Consider the following 22,346-nt stretch of genomic DNA (forward strand, 5'->3'; position numbering starts at 1 on the left):
TTACGTAAAAGGGTAATTAAGCTAAGCTAGAAATCACTGCTAAGCTTTTATCATTGCTAGCTTTTGACAGCAGTTAAGTTAAAGCTATGAATAAAAAGAAAAAATATTTTAAATGTAGAATATAAATATATTTTGCACAAGTAGGTTTTCTAATCACAAAAATGTCCAAGTGCAACAAAAACAGTTGAAGTTTTCAAAACTCAATGGAGCCTTCAGTAATGACTAAAGAGCATTGACTAAAATTATTCTTCAAACATCAACCACATGAACACTACGATACTTTGTTAATTCCATAAAATATTCTTTCTTTTTCAAGTTTGACAGAGTTGGCTTACAACTGAGAGTGAGTTGGTATTCCACAAAGTTTGGGTTATGCTAGTATTTTCTAATCGACAACCTGAGCGAGTTTTATACTGCAAGTAAATGAAAATATCATAACTGCTCTAATATTTGTAAACAAAATGATTGTATCATAATTTTATCATTTTCTTACCTTAAAAGAATTTGCTCTGTGTCCATATAAATTTATCCAAAAGAGAAGTAAAAAGAATTTTTTTTAAGTTCTAAACGAAAAATTCACAACTTTTTTTCATGTTGTTGAATGATTACCTTGGTTAAAGGTTTGATTCAATATGCCAGTTCCATTTTTATTAAATTTTGGAAAAAAAATTAACTTTTGAATAAACTTGACGGCTCTGTAAATACAAAAATACGGAACATCTAAGGTCTATAAAACTTTTCTGTTAAGTTTTTACAGGTTTATAATTTTTATAGTTTCCAATTTTTGGAATGTTTTGCTAATACAGTACAGAAACCTGCAAATACAGGTCTGTAAAGTGTTTACAGGATCAATGTCATTACAAATAGTGGCCAAAGTCACCCTAGTTGACGGTACTGTTTTTGAAGCAATCCCTTCAAGATTTACTTTCGCCATCAACATTTAATAAAGGAAACTTCATCGTTCTCCTTTTCAAAAGTAAAAGCTGTTGAAAAAAGTTGACTGAGTGAGGCAACAACTTTGATAAATAGATGTAAAGCTACTTTAAAAAAATATTCAACAGAAATATAAAGTCTTTTCGAGCATTGTCATCATCTACAATTTTTGTATTATTTTCCTATAAATTTAAAAAAAATACTAAATAGCTTGTAAATTACAAAATAGCAAAATATAACTTAATGAGTAGCATGCGAGATATCTATCCATCGCTTTCAATTACTGGAAAGTCAAGGGGAGAATTCCATAAAAGCATTGAGCGAATCATGGGTTTGGCATAAGCATATCTTCTACAAAAGGGCACTATAATTGAAATCCAATCAATCGGATTTTACGCGTAATTATTCTTGATACGTTCTATAATGCTAACATCAGGGTATTGCCTCGTATAAAACAGGATATAAGCTTTGCAGTGCTGAATTGATTCTTCGTTGGTCAGTGATACGCTACTGTCGTTAAAATTGTACCAAGAACCTGAAAAAAAAAAGAATTTTAACAACCACATCATCTTTTATTTATTCATTACTACTTATATGAAAAAAAATCGCAGATGATCAAATCATGATCGAGACGGATGCACAGTAATATAATATCTTGACGAATGTATGGTTAGATAAACGCAAATAATGCATAAAACGAAAGCTCTAAATTTGAAAACCTGACTCTAATGAAAATATATTTTAAAATTCCATTTTTTTTAAACCAATGAAAATACACTCACAAAAACGAGCTAAAGAACATAACGATGAACTTTAACGAACCAATAAAACCTCAAAAGATATACTTTAGCAAGAAGAGCTAATAAGCAAACAAAGTAAGTACCTTCGTGCCTTGCATAAGTAGTATAGTGACCAGATCCAGCCCTTAATAAAGACATATAAAGCATATACTTTTTAATAAACTTGTCATTGTGATTAACTATTCTCTAGAATATTTTTAAACTTACCCACTGCCGTGATGAACAACACAGGCTGCCAAATCGTAAAGATGAGCTTTAATTGACATGCGATTTGGTTTCTGTTAAAAATAACACTTAGTAGGTCATTAGACTTTAATATATATTCAGAAATCTTGATTCATTTTATTATATCGTGTGTGAACAAGGAAAGTGATTAACCTTTTGGCTTTTTTTATTATTATTTTGTTTGGGTTAGCAAAAATTCATGATAGGAAGATTCTCCTCTCGAGTCATATCACTGTGGTCGAATTTTTGGGTAATTACTATATTCCACAAACACGTTGTACTATTGACTAAATTTTATGTAAAGATCTAAAGCGAATACAATTTATTTTATCAGTTAAAATGATGCAAATTAAAGTCATTCGATGAAGGTGACGAGGCCAAGAATTTTTCGATTTAAAGCCGAAGGAAGAGTGGCATTCTTAGAAGAACATCAAAAAGAATGTTTAGCTTAGTTCTGCAAGTTTAAACTTTGAATTATTAAAGATTACTTTGTTTTGTGAATATGTAGTAAAGAAAAAATCTTAAAGGAAAAACTGTTAGAACTAGAGATGGCATCTTTGCAAAGAACATTTTGGACTTTGAAACACAAGTTTAAAATGTTAAAAAACCAGTTGTTTAAAAATTCAATATTTTATTTTTCATTTTATATTCTTGAAGTAACTTCTAAACTGAGTCAATTTTATGTAAAATACAAAACTACTCAAATGTTTAAGAATTAATTTGAAATATATTGCTTATGTAAAGTTGATAATTACTCTGTATACTTAGAGAGTGGGCTGAGTCTCTCAGTCTATGATCATGACTCTATCATCATCTAAGTCCATTTTGCCCTACTCTTTTCCTAACCTCCTTCTTTTGAGAAAAATACAAATTTATGAATGCATGCATGCACAAAAGATACAAATTTTTGTCCTTAGCATTTATTACACAAATATTCAAATACTCCCTACAAAAAGTCAAATACTCCCCAAAAGGTTATCATTTTTTCTTATTGGTGTATATATGGTGGCCCAACTAACCCCATTCTTTCCTATTTCTTAACAAGGAATGTGATTGCTTGGCAAAAGTTAATCACTGTTTTTTTCATTAACATATGGTAAAGGTAAAACTGATGTCATAGAGCTGATGTCAAATCATTTGCATTGAGCTACTTTTGCTAAATGACATATAGCATTACAAACAATTCTTATAAGTAAGTGGTACTTTACCTGGTTAGCCTTTAACATAAAAGGATCCATATTAAGTTCTTTAATAGGAAATCGAACAAATGTATCTACTTTGGTACGAGCAAGTGGTGAGTAACGAAATCTTTTCAAATGTAAACAAAGAACCTATCGAATTAAAATATGCTAATATTAAAAAAAATCTAAAGTTAATTATATCCCATTAAATATTTGCATAGTGACTTAAAACTTAAAGAAAACAAGAAATCTTTAGAGGGATGTTAGGAGAAAATATTTTTCTGTGTGATAAAAGTTTTTTGAAAAGTTTTTCGCTAATAATTTTAAGGCTAAGAAGCAGAAATTTTAGTAAATATTAGTTTAGAGAAATTAGCAACTATACATTTGGCAGACGCAATAGCCAAAATTTCTTGGTTGAAGGTTGCTTTAGGTTACATTTGTCACACATATACCATTCTGATTCATCCAATGTTTCTGTCTCAACAAATCTCTGTAAACAATCTAAATTAAAATTAGTACACCTAATAATTTAGTACACGTAATAAATTAGTACACGTAATAAAATAAAAGTATATCTACTATAGTAATACAATGATGACAGAAAGTATAACTATAACAACTACAGTTAATAAAAAATTACAATATTTATAATCATATGAACACTAGATTGTTGTAATTACAACTTTGAGTACAATTATAAGATAGAGTTAACTCATATAAAACTATCATAAGCTTAAAACTTGGAAAGAAAAGGCTTACACTAGCTAACACTTGAACTTTTTATTTGTAATATGTTTTTAATGGTGATGCAAAAAGTTGCTTGTTTAACTAACCAACATAAGTTACTGATTTAACCAACATAAATTGCTGATTTAAATGATTGACAGAAATGAGGTTAAAAAATTATGCTACTTTGCAAGAAGTAATAACATAACTTAACATAAATTAGAAACCCAAAATTTTGAACAACACATTTATGTCCAGGTTATTAGACAAAATGTTAGTAAGATTACATAAACTTTAAACTGATTCCATGGACTTATTTCATATGTAAAGAACTGAGAAATTATTATAAACAAAACTGTATTTAAGAAAATTGCTAGTAATTTTTAGAAATTAGGCATATTATACATAAACTTACCAATTAGTTGACAAGTATTAAGTATTTTTTTTTTACCAGGTGATGTCTTTTGTTTGGGTTTAAAGGGAATATCAAGAGATAAATCTAAAAAATAGAATTAATTTAAAAAAAAAAAAAAAAACACTGATACTGATCAGAACACTGATCTTGTTAGTGATAAGAACAATAAGTATCAAAAATTTAATACAATATCATGACTAATATATGGTTAGATAAACGCAATAAGGCTTCATAAGCGCTGTTCAAAGTCGAAAGAAAAATTCAATTTCAATTTAGTCACTCATTAAACAAGAAAATTGTTGAAAATTTTATAGAAGAGTTAAAACTATGTTTTTGGTGAAAAAAACAAACTCAACAAAAGTTTTTATGCATGTATGAAATACATGTATAAAAATTTTTGTTTTATTGCTGTTTTGTAGTTTTGCACCTATACTAGTGGGACAATTAAGTTTACAAACGGCATAATAAATATCAACAAAACAAAAGTTGACATGAAGACTGTTCCATCTTTTAAACTATTTTTGTAAACTAATCTTGTTGAGAAAATCTAATCAGAAAGAGCCCCAAAAAAAGATCAACTAATCACATGAAGACTTGACTATACTTTACTAAAGAATGGAGTGGGTTGGCCATGATAAAGGAAAGAACATGCAAAATATCCTATGGTCAGACAAAAAAAGGTTACCTTTATTAGATCTTATTGAAAACAAATGGGTAACTTTTTTAATCAATTTAACAATTTATCACAATCTATCACTAAGACTTTTAAACACAGGGGAGGATACTATGATGTGTGATTGCTTCTCTGAGTACAGAATCAGTTCTTCTTTCAGAACCAAGAAGAATAGGACCAGTTTACTTAAGTAGATATCTTGAAAAATGTGGAAAATACATTGAAAGTAGCAGGTTATGTCACTTCAAATGTATTTGATCTAGAGATTACTGCCTAAGAGTTAAGAATTACCCACAAAAAATGTTTATTCATTGTAAATAGAATTGACCTTTGAAGTTTTGGTAAAAAGAAGGACTTTAGAACTAAAGTACAAAAAGCATGGTTTGCTATCCTAGTCAGCATTGCAGCCTGTTTAAGTCAATGCCAATAAACATACATGAAGTGATCAGAAATGATGGTTTTACTATCAAATAAAAAATGGTAGGATTAATAATGGTAGGAATTATTGAACTGAGAAATGTTTGAATGTATGCATTATTACCATTATTATTTTTGTTTAACTGGGATTTTTTTGTCGCTAATTTCTTGTACTACAAACCTGATTTTGGTTTAGCAACTTAAATTCAAATGAATCAATAGAATTGTTTACATCATTTTTGAAAGATATTTTTTTTTAAGCAGTGGTCTAACTACTTTTTGTCTAATAGAAATATAATTGTAGCAAGTAAATACCTCGATAAGCTTCTTGCTTCTTTGAGACAGTACCACATGTAAGACAGGTTACCTTAAAAAAAAAAAAAAAAAATGATATAGAATTGCAAATTTGTCTAATTTTTTGCAATAACTTAATTTAGAATCCAAGAAAAAATAACAAACTGAATAAAAAGTCAACAGAATCATAAAAAATGAATAAGATCTACAGCAATCAAAGATCAATCAAAGATCAATAAAGATCATCAATATCGCACACAGCTATGCATAAAAATTTAATAGAGAACTTTTCATAACAAATGGTTGGTTGCTCTCAAATTTAAAATTTAACAAAAAAAGATTAAGTTTTTTTTTTTTTATGTTTTGTGCTTTTTATGTTACTTTTAATAAAAAATCAAAAAAAAAAAAAAATATTCTCAAACTCAATTTTTGTAAAAATAATTGAAAGCTAAACAATCCATTTAATTGATGACCTAAAAGTTTAATCCAGTTTATTAACTATACCAAAAATAACACATTTTGACAATTGATAACTAACTATTTTACTTAATTACTGCTTTAATTGATAAAATTACTGAGTATCCATATTGCTTAACTAAAAAATAATTTTAACATTGCAAAACACATTTGATTCCATCAACAAGGCAATTGTATGGAAGAAGTAAACAACACATTTTCCAGCAAGACAGGGCTCCAGCACACACAACACATAGCATAACACACTGATTCAACACAAAGAAAATCAGTTTGTGGCTTTGGTGCGCTAGATCACCAGATCTCAACCCAATCAAAAATATTTGGTCATAGATTGATGTTCAATTCATAAATCATCAAACTCAGTCAACTGAGCACTTGAAGCAACTTTTAAACAAGTATTGGCTAAAGGTGCCATGTAAGATGTGCATGAAATTAGTTGAATCAATTTAGAGACAAGTTCTTTAACTCAAACTGTTATGCAACTCATTTTTTGACTATATATAAATTTTTTTTTTTTAAACTATTTTACCTTATTAATATCAATTGTATAGCTAATCGATTTTTCTTTAAAAAAAAAAAAATTTTGATTACACTTTTATGTACAGCTGTATACTAGAACTTTCATGTTTACTATGTTGTCTAGATATACAGAAATACAAATACAAAGTTAAAATATACATCGCTTTGTAATTGTCCCCCAAATATTCCGGATATTATTGTATCACAACCATTTGTAAACCTTTTGGATGTTAGAAGTTCATTGTGTACACGATCCAACAGACAGTGCATGAACTCATGAGCATCATGCTGTTGGTAACCTCTACAAATATATATTTTAAAAAATATATTTTTGTTATTAAAAAAATATTCTTTATTTCAATACAAATATCAAAGCAAAATATCAAAACATAAAAGAAAACAATACATGATATCAATTTTCTAAAGTGATGATTTAAAGGCAATTATATTTATAATTACTTTATCAAATATATTAACATTTTTTAAGTGGCTGTTAATTAAAATCTATAACTACTTTTATAGATTTTAACTAATAGCCACTTTTAAATATTAACAAAAAAACAGCATTACAAGACAAATAGTAAAATCAAAATAGCACCTAAATCTAGGAACAACCTTCCAAACTACAGTAAAAAGTGATTCTGGAGAAATTGCAGTATTTGAACCTTGCTGCCATAATGCACAAAGAACCTTTCGCAGTTCCTCAACCAACGATCTAAATAAAAATGTACTTTTAGCCTTGTTACCTTACAACTAAACACTTTTTGAAAAGATTAAACTTACACATCATCAGTTTGATAGCTACGTGTATAATATTTTCTTGTTTTATCATCCAAGTTTTTCTCATTCAATTCTATTGCTGGTAACTCTTTAAAATATCCACTGAAATATTTCAAATTGCTGAATAAAAAAAAAACATTATAACAGAACTTTGTTAACTGGATTCTTTGAAGACATTCATTAAAACCACATTCTTTGATAACATCATTCATTACAACTTACATTCTTGATAAACTTATATTCTTTAAAAAAGATGAACACAATATAAACATTTAAACTTGTTAAAATATCTTATTGCCATGTAACTCCCTGACATTTTTCATGACTTTCACAAATTGAAGTAAGTAAACAATAATCCAAGCATACAACAAGACAAAAAACACTTGTATATAAGTAGTTATTGCTAAACATGCAATCAATAAAATGAACAGCAACAAAGGTTATAAAAATGACAAATAAACTCAGTTCACCTGAGCGATTGAAGTATTGCATTCATGAAGCAAGTATTTCCCAGGTTTCTCAGCCCAACTGTTCGAGCTTTATTGCATGTTTTGTTTTCCTGTACAAATATTTTTATTAAGGCAAAAAGGAGTCTCAGGAATAAATTTGAAAAAACTAGGTAACTGTTTTTTTAACAGAAAAATTACAAATACTGATATTAAACCAAATGTCTTGCCACTAGCAATTTACTAAGCTTAAAACATTTAACAGGCTTATAGTAATCTTAAATTCTTTTTACATTGAGGTAAATTTAAATAAAACTTCCCTACAACAACATATCCACTCCTTTGAAAATCATATCAAAACATTTTTTAATAGCAGCATAACATAACAGAAAAACTTACAAGAAAAAATTATAAGAAAATAAAATGCTAGCTTCTATAGTTTACTTCAATTAGAAAAAAGGAACCACTTTATAAAAATTTTTTAAGAATAAGAAGTACTAATAATTATTAGAACTTTTTATTCTTAATACTCTTAATATGTAAAAATTTTTTATTAGTATTCTTAATATGTCAAATTATTACTGATTTATTTACTGAAAAAAATGCTACACTCTGTAGTATTGGATATGTAACATTTTGTTGATGAAACATGATTTTTTCACACTCCTCGTTAATCATTGATAAATATCAGATTGATAATTTTCACACTCCTCATTAATCATTGATAAATATCAGATTGATAATTTTCATGAAAATATTATTCAAAATGTTATTTAAAAAAAAAGCAAAAAAAAAAAAACACAAATTTAAAGTTACTTTAGAAGGAGATGGGTTTAGTTTTTTTATTGGTAATTCTTTTAAAAATTGCTGCTCAGCTGATTGCCTCCTCTTACGCTTTTGAATTCTAAATTCATAACAAATACAAACTACAACCAAATACAGTATAAAAATATTAATTTATATACATTAATTTAACTAATACATATTATATTTATATTAACTGAAATAAATATTCAAAGGAATTTCAGTAATGTAAATTAAACTTAGTACTAAGTACTTTACAAGATACACAAGATATACAAGAACTTAGTACTCAGTACTTTACAAGATATAAAAGAACTTAATACTTAGTACTTTACAAGATACACAAGAACTTAGTACTCAGTACTTTACAAGATACACAAGAACTTAGTACTTAGTACTTTACAAAATACACAAGAAATATAAGATTGCATCAGTAATTCAAACACTCACCTTGGAATTTCATTTTGAAGCGCAGTGCGAATTAGATTAATGTCTCCAGTGCTGGTATCATTAATGATAAAATCGTCACATTTGTAACTAAAGAAAACAAATAGTTAAGAACAAAACAATATTAGCTAATATATTGTTAAAAGTTATGGCTTAAGTAAAATGTGTAAAAAAAAATGTTAATCAAAAACTCTTAAAATAAATGTGGCTTTGAAATATCAATGATTGCTTTTTGTACATCAAAGAAGAAAAAACAAAAAAAAAACACATGCACAAAAAAAAAAACTTCTTTTTTTTTCGTCTCTGATAAAATTATTTATCAGCACACTTTAATGTAAAAGTTTAAAAATTAACTTCATGCTAAAAAACTTTTTTAAAGAAATGTAATTATATGTCTTACTCACCAAAAGACCATCAAAGAAGCATCAATACAAACATTGTGCGAAGTACATGATTCACTATGTAATTTTGCGTGTCCACTCACATATCTATAAAAAAATTTTCTCTCATTGTTTTATTTGTAAAAAGCAGCAATTTACATACAATAACTCATAATATACATCCAATATTGCATAATACACTCTTGCGTGCCTAATAAATGGGAGGAGATGTTTATCAATTTTCAGAAAATTTTCCCACCCACTTCAAGCTTATTAAGACCCCTTGTTTATTAATTTTTATTTGTTATTAACAAAAAAAAACTCAAAACTCAAAAAGAAAATTCAGTGAAAAAATTAGAAAATATATATGTAAGTCACTGATAAAATAAAAAAATTTCAGTGTAACCAGGCTATAAAAATCGTCGACTTATAAAAAACTTTGTAAATCTCAATTTGTTAAATGAGCTTTTGGTTTATTCCTCACCATACAATAAAACTGATATGAGCATGTTAAATCCTATTGAAGTTATGATAAAACAGATGTTAAAAAATGTGCATTTGACCGCAAGCCACCCTAGAATTAAACTGTTTTATGTGTGTTTTATAAAAGATATTAATTTTTCCCACTCCTCCTTTGTATTAAGCAAGCAAGAGTAGATTCAATAGTGTATAATCTACATGTAATAGTACATAATTTACATACAGAAGCACTTGTTTTACATATAACAGCACAAATGACAAATAGTAGCACATATTTTAAATTTATTTTCATAATAACATGATTGTTACTTGAAATGTTGATAACTTCAGGGAAATTAAATAAAGTAACTTTTTATGCATAATTATTATAAACTTGCAAAAAAAATTTAACTGAAGCACAAACATAATACATGAACTAAATGACTATAAATAAAACATCAATTAATGTCAGAAGCATTTTCAAAGCTACAAATATATAATTTTACACTGGAAAAATGAAAAGAAAAACTTTTGTTAAAAAAATACTTCTGGTTAAAGTGTAAAGGTTTAACTAGCAACTTGAAATACAGGCAAAAAACATTTATTGTATTTTTTATTTAAACAAAATATAAACATGATGAAGATTTCTATTATAATTATAAAATCATGTTTTATTTTATTTGTTTTACTTTGAAACTTAAACAAGTTTTTCAAAAAAAATTTTAAACCAAAAAAAAGCAAAATGAGCTTGTACATGTTAAGATAAAAAAGAGAAATTTTTTGTCAGTTTGAATAGAATTTAGGTAAAAACCACTTTTCTTGCCAAATGTATGACTATAAATGTATACAATGCAACTGCTAGTTTGAATCTGCCTGCTGATCTTAAGAATACTCAGAAAAAAAAGAAAAAAGAAAAAAGAGGAAAAGAATTACCTCCCACATAAAACTTCACCACATTTTAAGCACATCCATGGACTCTTGTTGGTTTTGCACACTGAAATAAAAAGGTTTGAATATAATCACTTGATGTGTAAATACAAATTAAATATTTCAATTACATTTCAAGAGTTAAAGAATTAGTATATTAAACAAACTTCAAATTGAGTATGTAATGGAAAGGATGTTGAAAAAATACATAAAATTACTCATAAGAAAATTGAAAGAATTTAAATTTTAACCTAATTTCTAAAGTTAATCTAAATTTCCTCATGTATCATACTAAATTTTAAAGTATATACCATAAATATATATATATATATATATATATATATATATATATATATATATATATATATATATATATATATATATATATATATATATATATATATATATGTATATATATATATATATATACATAGGACATTCAGGAAATTTATCTTATTTAAAATGTAATCTTATCAACTTAGCTAGCAATTTAAAGATAATTGATTTGAACAAAAAAATGAAAATATTTAGAAACGGCTAAGGGTATTCTAAAGAAAAAGAAAAATTTAAGCACAATCATGGCATTAAATTTAAAAGTTACATTAAGATAATTTTATTCAACGTGTTACAACTATCACAAATACATTCTCCGCAACTTACAAACTCACCTAATCACAAATATATGAGAACTTTGAAAGCTCATGTGGCGGAAAAACTTTAATTGAAGTCATTAGAACGCACTCAGAAAAAAACACTCGCTGGAGTTGTTACAACAAGCTTTAACTTTCTTGTGATTTATATTGTTGCAATGCTGCCTTGCCAATCAAAGGAGTAAAACAAGAATTTAGACAAGAATGAGTTCAGTAAGTGCCTACAGGTGTGGCAGATCAAAAGATATTTGCAAGATTTTAATATTAACAATATATACTAAAGATTTCATAATGGCTGCTTTTAGAACTGACAAAAATGACCATAGCAATATCAGTATCAGAATTTTTCTTGTGGAAGCAGGTTTTTCAACATTTCATCAAAATCAATTGTTAATTTGTGGAATAATTTGCTGTGTTTTTTTATTCACTATAATTATGTTCCATTATATAAAAACTAACTTTTTTTTTTTTCATAAACAATCTTAGCTTAGAAAATACTGTATAAATCCAATCTTTTCCAATATAAAAACAAGTGTTTCTTACTTGGGTGATATCATAACTGTTACCCAGGTAATTTGTCTTTTTTTTTTTTTTACCTGTTATCCAGGTAAATTTTCCAAATTACCCAGATAGCTTTGAGTAATTTTAAATTTTGTAAACTTGACAAAACTTACTAGTGTAAATAAAATTTTTTTTTGCAATCAACTTAAATTAGTTGAGGGCTTTGCTTTGTGCAAAAGAAATTCAAATTGTGGAATTCCACCTAAATGACACTCTATAGCTTCATGTGTGGCCTGTAACTACATGAATGAAGGTATAACACTGTTAGTAAGCAGATAATGCTCTATGCACAATTAGATGGCAAAAATCAAAGAAACTACTTGTGAAAATTCTTTTTTTTAAATTTTCTAACAATAATAAACACTAAGAGAAATCCAAAATTTCAAGCCTTAACCATGTGTAGTTTCTAAGAAATTGGGTGTCAAAGCTGAAAATAAACATAAAAAGTGCACTTTTTATTTCCATTGTAATATGCTATCAAAAAAAAAAAAAAAAAGAAGATTTTAGGCATCAAATAACTCTTTGATTTTCTAATAGAAAGAAAATCAAAGAGTTATTTGATGCTCTGATTGAAATGGCTGTTGAATAGCTTTGCTTTAAATTTGCTCTGATTTTTTATTTGCTGAATAAAATACTGAATTTGCTAAGACTTGCTCTTCAGCAAAAACATCTTTTTTTTTGGTTGCAGTTTGCATTGATAGTAAAATCTCATGAGCAGCTATTAGATTTTTTTAAAAGTCTTTTTTATAGCTCATTTATTGAGTAAAAAAAATTTATTCCTTGTTACCCTTCCTTACTTCTTTAAATTATTTCAGATCAAAAAATTAAAAATTTTTTTTAAAAGTGAGAATAGTGAACAAACTTTAACTTTACAAAATTCAATTAATTTGCATTTTTTTACAGTAAACATGTCTAAATTTTCCATAACAATTTGCTTCAATGTTCCATTAATCAACTTATTTGAACTTATTTATTATAGCCATATTAAATAAGATACATACACACATACATACATACACACACACATACATACATACATACATACATACATACATACATACATACATACATACATACATACATACATACATACATACATACATACATACATACATACATACATACATACATACATACATACATACATACATACACATATGTATCTAAACCTTGAATTATTTAAACATTTGCTTACTAAGGAAAATTTTTATCTAACAAGGAAAGTGCACAAAAACTTGATGCAATAATTATGAGGTGGTCATACATATTTTAACTCGCCTGTTTATCAATTAACTCTACCATTTTTGATTGGACTCTGATCTGAACACTTTCTTAATTTGATTGAGATTTACACTCTTGTTTTTCCCCAGAATCTTCTTCTAAACCATTTTTTTATTGATGCTTTTTACTTTAGAAATTTGATTAAAAATTACTCTCAACTGATACTTTTTCCAACACTTGTCAATGGGATATTTGCTGTTGAACTTTTATTTAAACAAGATCCAAAATATGCTCAACAGACTACAGAAAGATTGATCAAAAAGGTTCTTCCTTGCCCATTTTGTTTAAATGCTAGTGAGGGTTGTCTTGCGTTGTCAGCTGGAGTATTTATACTCAGATAACAATACCACCAATACTGAGATTGTGTAGGATGACTTCAAATTATCCTTAGATTTTTTTTAAGTTTTTTTATACTACCAGCATTGCCAATCATTGGATTACTCTTGCTTTCTCACCATTTTTTTTAGAACTTTTACACTATGAAACCTCTTAAACATTTTAAAATGGTTTGCACAGTGGCGCATGAAACTTGGAAATACTTTTACTAAGAAAATTAGATCTAGGCTTTAAATAACTTGGTTTTATTTAATATTTTGTCAAAAGATAAAAAAAAAAAAAAAATTCTTGTTAAAATCTTTAACTTGGTATCTTATCTTCATAAATTGGTTTAAAAATTATATTATAAATAAATTTATTAAACTTTGCATACATATAAATATAAAATATAAACTAAATAACTATATTCTTGGTGCCTCTACTATAAGTAAATTAAATGACAACTTAGTTGGAAAAGCAAAAGCACAAAGTAGCAGAATTCAAACTTACATAGTATACATATACTACTTTTTTATTTCTGATATGTTTCAACAGCCATAAGCAGCACAGTAAACAACATCCTTCATAGTCTTTCAATCAAATCTTAACCTGAAATCGGATGCCAATTTTGAATTATAGCTATTGCTAGATATTATCAAATAAAAAGCAGCTGTTTTTTTTTTTTTGTTTTTTTTTTATTTTAAATATACTAGTATACATAAAAAATACCTTTGGTCTATTAAATTTCTATATTTTTCTCAATTTTTTAAAAACAGTTCCAATAGTTTATACAACTCCCACTTAGGTTATACCAAAAAGATATTTTATGATTTTTAATCACATCATATTAAAGAAAAGATTACCAGTTGAGGTTATTTAAAAATCAATGGTTTTTTAAAATGCTCCAAGTGTTAAAAGAGCCAGCAACTACTTCCTACAAAAGAGCCACAGCAAATGTTCATAGCAGTGGTAAGTTTATATCATAGCTCAGTTCTTTTGGTTAATTGTAACAAATTCCACTGCTACAATTACTCCAGCAAAAATTGTTATGGACACAACTACTTGCTCAAATGTGTAAATTAAAATGTGGTAACAAGTAATGCAGTGTTTGCAGATATGGCAATTTGAAATCTAGTGACAAAAATGTGGGAAATATTGCATTTACAGCATATATAGCATTTATAAAAAATCCATAAAGCTTAAATAATGTTAAATGGTCTGAAAAAGGATACAAGGGAAATTTCTGAAGAAAAAAAGCAGTACATAACAAATTGGCTGTATCTGAAGCCATGTCCTTGTGTGCAGAGATCAGTCACTATAGAACTGCTAAGTCTATAATATTTAGTTATGCAAGAAAAGTGAAGAACAATGGTTATAAAGCTACATTCTAGTTTCAAAAGAAGTTATTTGTGTAGTAAGGTAGATCTTGATATGTATACATAATTACATTATATAGTGTGCATCATAGTTTGTCAATGAAAGGTGTTTGTTGTCTAGCGTTTGAATTTGCACAGTCAAAGACTGACTATTGGGGATTATTTCTTATCATACAACATTGTCTTTACAATCATCTTGAAAATCTATTTGACATAATTCAGAAACACAAGTGCCAGACTAATCAAATCTACAATGCTGATAAGACAAGTGTAAAAATAGGTTATTTTCCTGACAAAACCTTTGCAGAAAAGAGTGAAAAACACATTAAAGTATTTAGTAAAACAAAGCACACTAATTCTATATGTTGCAAAAAAAAAATAAAACAAGTAACTTTTTACTGCCAGTAATAATATTCATGCATCTCTAATTTAAGTATCTAATGATAAAAAAAAAAAGCTTCTTTTGGACATTAGGCCACACCCTTCAAGATGACAGCCAATAACAGCTGACAAACTATGAAACAAACTTTAGAAAGAAAACTTTTAAAGTAAGAACCAGTTAAAACACTCAAAGAAAGAAACTTGTACCAACTACAGACAATCATTAGTACTTATATTGAGTGAGTATTACTTGGCAAGAAATCTAGGGAAGCCATCAAATATATTCATACCACTTGCATTCACTACAATGTTTCTTCTGGATTCAGAGTATCAGGGATTTATCTTGTGGTGTTTTTAAAAACTACAAGTATCTATCACCATATCACAGACAGAAAAAGTACAGCACATAATTCATAACTTTTTCCTGCTTCGCTTTTTTTTTTTTACATTATCAGTTGATTCAAGACCAGTTTAGCTTGTATTATTATATAGGAGGAATGGCATAAGCAAAAATGGTCTTGTCTTTGGACACACAACTCATGTGTTAACTCAGATTCAACATCTTAAAAATGATTTACTGGAGATTTTTTTAATAGGTAAGCATGGTTGAAATAAATTTTCTTAGACTGCATAATATTTTTATTAATACCTTTAGGATAAAAAGTTTATTAAATATTTGTATTAATACCTTTAGGATAAAAATAACGATTGTTAATCATATATTGGTACAACTAATGAGAATAACCTAATAATACTAACAATAATGAGAATAACCTAATAATACTAACAATAATGAGAATAACCTAATAATACTAACAATAATGAGAATAACCTAATAATACTAATAATAAATTTGTAATGACAATAATTGGAGTTTAAATTAGAAAATCTTAAGATTTAGTTTTTTTATTTAGCCATGCCCTACGCTCCAATTAAGACTCTCCAATTAAAACACTCTAATTAAAACCAATTAACATTCTCCATTTAAAATTCTCAGATTAAAACTTGTTATACAAATCATTCTAATACTGTGTAACAATAGCACTTCGAATTCTTTTTGTAAAAGCCATTAGTGTAAAATCTAATTGTAAATTCAAAATGTTTACAGTTAAAAAGCTTAGTAGAGTAATTCCACATCAAACCATTTGGTCCATTGAACCATACTTGACTCATTATAAGAAATACACAAGATTTTAGCTGATAATATAAAATAGTTCATGAGCTATTGAGGTTTGACTTTTGAACTGGTTTCCAAAAGTCTTTTAAACTTCTTTGTTTATGGATTAAGAATTCAAAAATGTTATTTATAAAATTAAATATGAGAAGTTGAAGATTTTTGAACTTGAATTTTTAAACTTTTAAAAAAATACTTTGAAAAAGAGTTATTAACACTGCTATGATCTCATTCAAAATTTGAGGGGTAAAGAAATTTTAAACAGAGTGGAAAAATTGAACGACTCAAGGGGGTTTATATTTTTGTAAACATTCGAGTATAATACAAACAGTTAAAAAGCTTTTTCTAAAAAAATTAAAGGGTGCTATTTTTAAGTAATGATGCCCAAAGTTGTAACATATTGGCATCCTTTAATTAGACGCTTAGATAGAAACCAGAGAGGAACATTTCTAAAATTTAGTTTAATCAAAATTTTAACTCAGTAACTTAAGCTCAGAATATTTAATCTTGTAAAATGCCTAATAAATGTTGTATTTATGGTTGCTCATCAAGTAATAACTCAAAATATAGCCAGATAAAATTAGCCAGAAGATCCTGAACAAGATAGCAAAAAGTGGTAATTTTGTCCCAATCCGTCCTCCCTCAGTCTTTAAAGGTATACCAGTGCCTTGTATCTCAAAGATGATCAGAAAACAAGATGTCACTTGGTTATTGTGGTCTGAAAGAAACACTTTACCAGATGAGTTTGAAATTTAAAAAAAAAGAAGATGATATTCAATTTAATTCAATAAGTTGTTGTGAAAAAATCTGCTTCTTAATAATTTATTTTTTATGATTATATTTATTTTTATGATTATAGATTTTATGTATGGCAAAGCAACAAAATGTTCAAGAAAAAATAGAAAAAAGTAATTTTAGCACAAATACTAGTTTGACTTTTCAGAGGTCCACAAAGTTTTTTTTTTGTTATCAAAGTTTTTCCAGTTTGTAAAATTATTGCAGATTTCCAAAAAAAATTGAAAGAAGAATAAAATAAATCATGGTTGCAGGTGAAAAGCCTCTTGGGTTACTGTTGAATAACTGTTATGTAAAACAAATGATATTGTGCATATTTTAAAACAAATAAGCAATAATTGGATAACTAAAAAATTACAACATTCAAAGTTGCCTAACTATAATGAGGTGTGACTTGTGCGGAGTGGAGATTTCTGAATCAACTTTTATACGACCAATGAAATTGTAAAGCTGTCACCATGTCAACACAAAAAAACTGTCACCAAAACCAATTGAGTGACAAAATGTTAGATTAGCACAACAACATAATTCAGCAACTGTTTCATTCTCGAAGTTATTTTAGAATGAAACAGTCGCTGCATTATCATTAATTTAGGAAAAGAATGTTTGATAAAACAAGCCAAACTCACTTCTTCAAAACAAAATCCTTTATGTGCCTACAATATAAAAATTATTTTAAAGTTTATCATTATGCTTATCCTATCAATATATTTGTTATTTTTATTATATGTTTTAAATAGCTTAAAAAATCTACTGTTGATAAAAATATCTACTGCTTCCATTTTATCAACTTATTTGCTTTAATAAACATTGTAATGTTTATTAAAGGAAATATGTTGATAAAATAGTTTTAGGGAATTTGAAAAAAAAAATTTCTATAAAAGAGTGAACCATTTCCAATTTATGAAAAATAAGCAGTCACAGCCTGTGTAAGTTGGTCTAGTAAAACACCAACAACTTTCAATGATTTGCTGTTCATTACAATTTGGAAGTTTATATAGTTTTTTGAATGACACTGCTTTAATTTTTCCATCTATAGATCACTTTAGAAATTTCTTTTTATGATAGGTTTTACATTCTTCAGATTTAAGTACTTTTCCTGTCAAAGATTAGCTGAATTCAATTTTTTTTTTTGCAAGATTTTGTGAATGACATGGATTTACCTTAATGAAGCAAATGGTTTAGCATTATATTTATCTTCAAATCCTTTTTTTTCCCCTTCCTGCTTTTCTTTTCATAGATTGAGTCTTTTTTATATAGCTAAAAAAAACATCCAACTAAATATCAACTAACACTGGTCAATTTTGAAATATCAACTTGTGACAAATAAAGATTCTGAAGAAAAATTTACAAAACTTTTTCTCCATTTAACATTTGTTTATTCTATTTAACCTGATAAAAAATGATAGCAAATATTTAACACTAATACAATCAAACAACACATGAAACTACAAAATATTAGAAAATCATTTGAGTAGTTTATGAGTAATTACCAATTAAAAGGTGCTGCACTTCATCATGTTCAACTGATAAAATAAAGGATTTTTTTAAAAAAAAAAACTTTGTCGTACTCAACCTATGCAAATGATGTTTTTGAGTTCAGCATCCAAAAAACTTTATAAATGTTTAGATTAATATTTTGGGAATTATTTCTTTCATGATTCACTAAAAATTAAATTTAAAATGATATAAAAATCAGCTAAAATTTAAAATAACACTAAAACTGGGTGAAATTTAAAATCGTAAAAACTCATGAACTCTTTCATGTTATGATTTGAAATTTTAAACATTCCTTTCTTATAATAGAATAATCCAGTGGTGACAATTATAGTTCAAAATTTCAACAAAATTATAATTAAATAAGGTAAACAAAAATAAGGTAAAAAATAAGGTACAAAAAATAAGGTAACTTGATAAAAATAAGGTAATTTGATGTGGAGTTAAAACAAGGTACACAAAATGAGGTAACTTGACAAAAATAAAGAAACTTGGTGTGGAGTTACCCTAAAAACTAAAAACTTATAACACCTTATCAGATATATTTATTACATGTATTAACAACTAATTATAATAAATTCTAGAAATTGTTTAAACTATTTAAAATTTACTTGTGATAATACAGTGCGCACATTAAGATATTTCTCTTGATAATTTTATCAACCATTACTAATGTGTAACTTAGCCACCTTTTTTAAAAAGCATTTGCTTTATTTTTATAATTTGGTAATTTTTTTAAAATTACATAATGCAACTTTTTCTAAAAAATAAATAGAACAAAGAAAATATGTACATTTATAAAATTATAATACTATACCTGTGAACAAGAAAAAGAAAAAAATAAAAACTACTTCTATATATTAGTTTAGGCTTTAGGGCCTTTTGTAACTTTGGGGCCGTTTTAAAATTTCAACATTTTTTATTTATATATTAAGAAACCAATATTTTTTGTTAAAAACCTTAGATGGTACATTAATAAACTTATACAGATAATAACAACAAAATTCCTCACAGAAAAATTCTAGAGTTATTCAATGCCAAAGTATTAAAAAGAATCTTTGAAGTAAATTTTACAGATTTTCTCATTTGTTAACACTTTTAAAAATATCTCTCATATGTTGTTCTCAAATTATCACCAACCAAAGTTATACTTCACTTATTTAAAAATCACCATTTTGAATTACTACTTTCATTTTTAAACCTAATTATTAAGACAACGGTATAAAATTTGGAAGCTGTTCTTTTTTTTTGAAGGTGTTAAAAAAAAAAAAAGAAATCCACTGATACATCAGAAGATGCTTAAAGTAGAACTTGTTAGTATAATGTGTGTCACATAAATAAATCACAAAAAGGGATTTGGCAAAGTTGATACATATCTGTATGTTAGACTTTCTGGCCAGGACATCTTTTTCAAAAATATTAATCATAGATTTTTTTTACTATTATGGGTTTGTATAAACAAATATTGAAATTCATAAGTATACTTTATCAGTTACAAAAAAAATTGTAGCAGTTATTTTAAACAAACTGAACAAAAAGATAAAAATGACTTCTACAAACACAACAGAAGCACAAATTAAAGAATTCTCAAACTTCAAAATTCATATCTGCATGGCCACACCTATTATGTTATGCAGTAATAATCTTGTGACTACATGATATCAGAATCTAGAATTTTTGAAGTTTTATGTTTTCATCATGAAAGCAAAAATTGTTTCATTTAAGATAAGAAATCATAAACCTTTCTCTAAGCATAGATAAAATAATTAAGAATAATCCAAGGTTCTAAAACTGTGGATTAGTGATATAGATGATTGATGATTAAATATGTCTGATACAAGTGTTTATGGCTCATAATCTCATTGCATTGGTGCAATAATGGATATCAGAAATATCCTAACCCTCATGATACAAAACATAGACAAGATATGATTGAAATAGAAAGAATCAAAGGATGACCAATCACTTTTCAAAAGTTTTTTTGGTTTCAAGCTACCAGCTGTCTTTTGTCTAACAAAACTTTATTAGGTTTATTAGCCAAATCAGAAAGAAAAATTTCAAAGTAGGATAAGCTTTACCTCCAAGACAAAGACTGCATTCAAAATATTTCACTTTTCAATTTGTGGTTCTAGACTATTTTGGCCATTCCTTATCAGATTTTTTATTGAATAAAAAATTTTTTTGTTAAGTATTTTTTATAAAAGCCAAATTTTGAACACAAAATTATATAAAAAGTAGAAAAAATTTAGCAAAAAAATACAAATATCAATAGAGAGTTTAGACACAAAATTAGGTTTTCCTGCCTTTACAGGAGGTATTGAAATATATTTTTGGCATTTTAAACACCCTTGAATAGCTTCTCAGCTAAAGCTTATCAAGGTTTTTGGACAATCTAATAGTCATAATAATTGGTATAAAAATTAATAACTTTAAATTTACTCAAAAGATAAAACCAGAATAAAGACATCATTTACAAATTTAGAAAATAAATTCTCCTGCAAATAACTTTTTAATTGTTTATAGTAAAGAGTTAACTAAAAGATTCTTTACCTGAGCAGCTCCATAGATTTCTGTTTTCAGTCATTAATCTACTGACAAATGCTGGCGAGATTTCTACAGACAACTCTAGATGATTACATTCCATTCTTTTAAACATTGATTTAAAAAAAAAAAAAAGAGAGTTAAAATATTTTTAAAAAATTTAAAAATCTGTTAAAGCATTAATTTTTCAAAACAACAGAAGCAACTAGAAGCACATTGTAACTGAGATAGTGAATTCAGAAAAAATTCTTCTGTTTTGATTTCATATATTCACTCTACTGATAAGTTGAATTTTAAGTTGATTTGAACAGAATTTTTGTCTTTGCTCTTTAATTATATTGGGGCTTCAGATACAGAGCTATTTTAACTTACTCTTACATTTTTCTTTTAGATTCATATTTATTCTATAGGGCAAAGTGCTAAATTTGTTGCACTAAATTAGACAAATTTTCAACAAAATGCTTTCGACGATATTTACCCTTCTGTCTCATTGGATATACCTTAGAATAAATCATTGATATTTTAAAAATAAGTCAGAATAAGTCACGGGCTATTTATTACTTAACATTTTTAGTTTTTTAATGGTTTGGTATAATAACAGTTAAAATTGAACCAAGAAGAACTCTGTCAACTAGGCATATTTTATATATAAAATGTTATTTATATAAATCGATGACAAAAAAATCCTTAAAAATGCTAAAATTGCAAGATAAACGTGTTCTGATTGGGAATTACTTTGCACTTAAACTTTCTCGGATGATCAGTTCATAGTGCTTCTAGAATAATTTTTACCTGTTTGACCACGCCAATTAGATTAATATCCGAATACTTTGTTTATAGACCAAAACCTCCATATATGTTTTGGTTAATAC

At 26.8% G+C, this 22,346-nt stretch overlaps 1 protein-coding gene and 1 long non-coding RNA gene across 2 annotated transcripts; both read right to left on the reverse strand.

Annotated features, from left to right (window-relative positions):
- Window positions 1-1,053: 1,053 nt before the first annotated feature.
- Window positions 1,054-22,148, reverse strand: LOC145187254 (ubiquitin carboxyl-terminal hydrolase 3-like). Its single transcript, XM_090093909.1, has 16 exons — window positions 21,484-22,148; window positions 10,910-10,970; window positions 9,542-9,625; window positions 9,141-9,227; window positions 8,703-8,790; window positions 7,911-7,999; window positions 7,444-7,560; window positions 7,259-7,375; window positions 6,820-6,961; window positions 5,686-5,737; window positions 4,281-4,364; window positions 3,522-3,640; window positions 3,167-3,289; window positions 1,941-2,011; window positions 1,817-1,857; window positions 1,054-1,468 (listed from the first exon to the last, which is right to left on the reverse strand). Exons 1-16 carry the CDS (start codon window positions 21,587-21,589, stop codon window positions 1,326-1,328), a joined length of 1,524 nt encoding a protein of 507 aa, XP_089950035.1. The 5' UTR covers window positions 21,590-22,148; the 3' UTR covers window positions 1,054-1,325.
- On the reverse strand, window positions 14,463-16,549 carry LOC149893336 (uncharacterized). The gene is made up of 2 exons (XR_016454449.1): window positions 16,271-16,549; window positions 14,463-16,212 (listed from the first exon to the last, which is right to left on the reverse strand). It is a non-coding gene; the product is annotated as an uncharacterized LOC149893336 (long non-coding RNA).
- Window positions 22,149-22,346: the final 198 nt, after the last annotated feature.

The sequence above is a fragment of the Hydra viridissima genome, unplaced genomic scaffold (genome assembly GCF_058129835.1).
Source record: "Hydra viridissima isolate aposymbiotic clone 2 unplaced genomic scaffold, HvirCarnegie_v1 scaffold_1, whole genome shotgun sequence".
Lineage (NCBI taxonomy): Eukaryota > Metazoa > Cnidaria > Hydrozoa > Anthoathecata > Hydridae > Hydra > Hydra viridissima.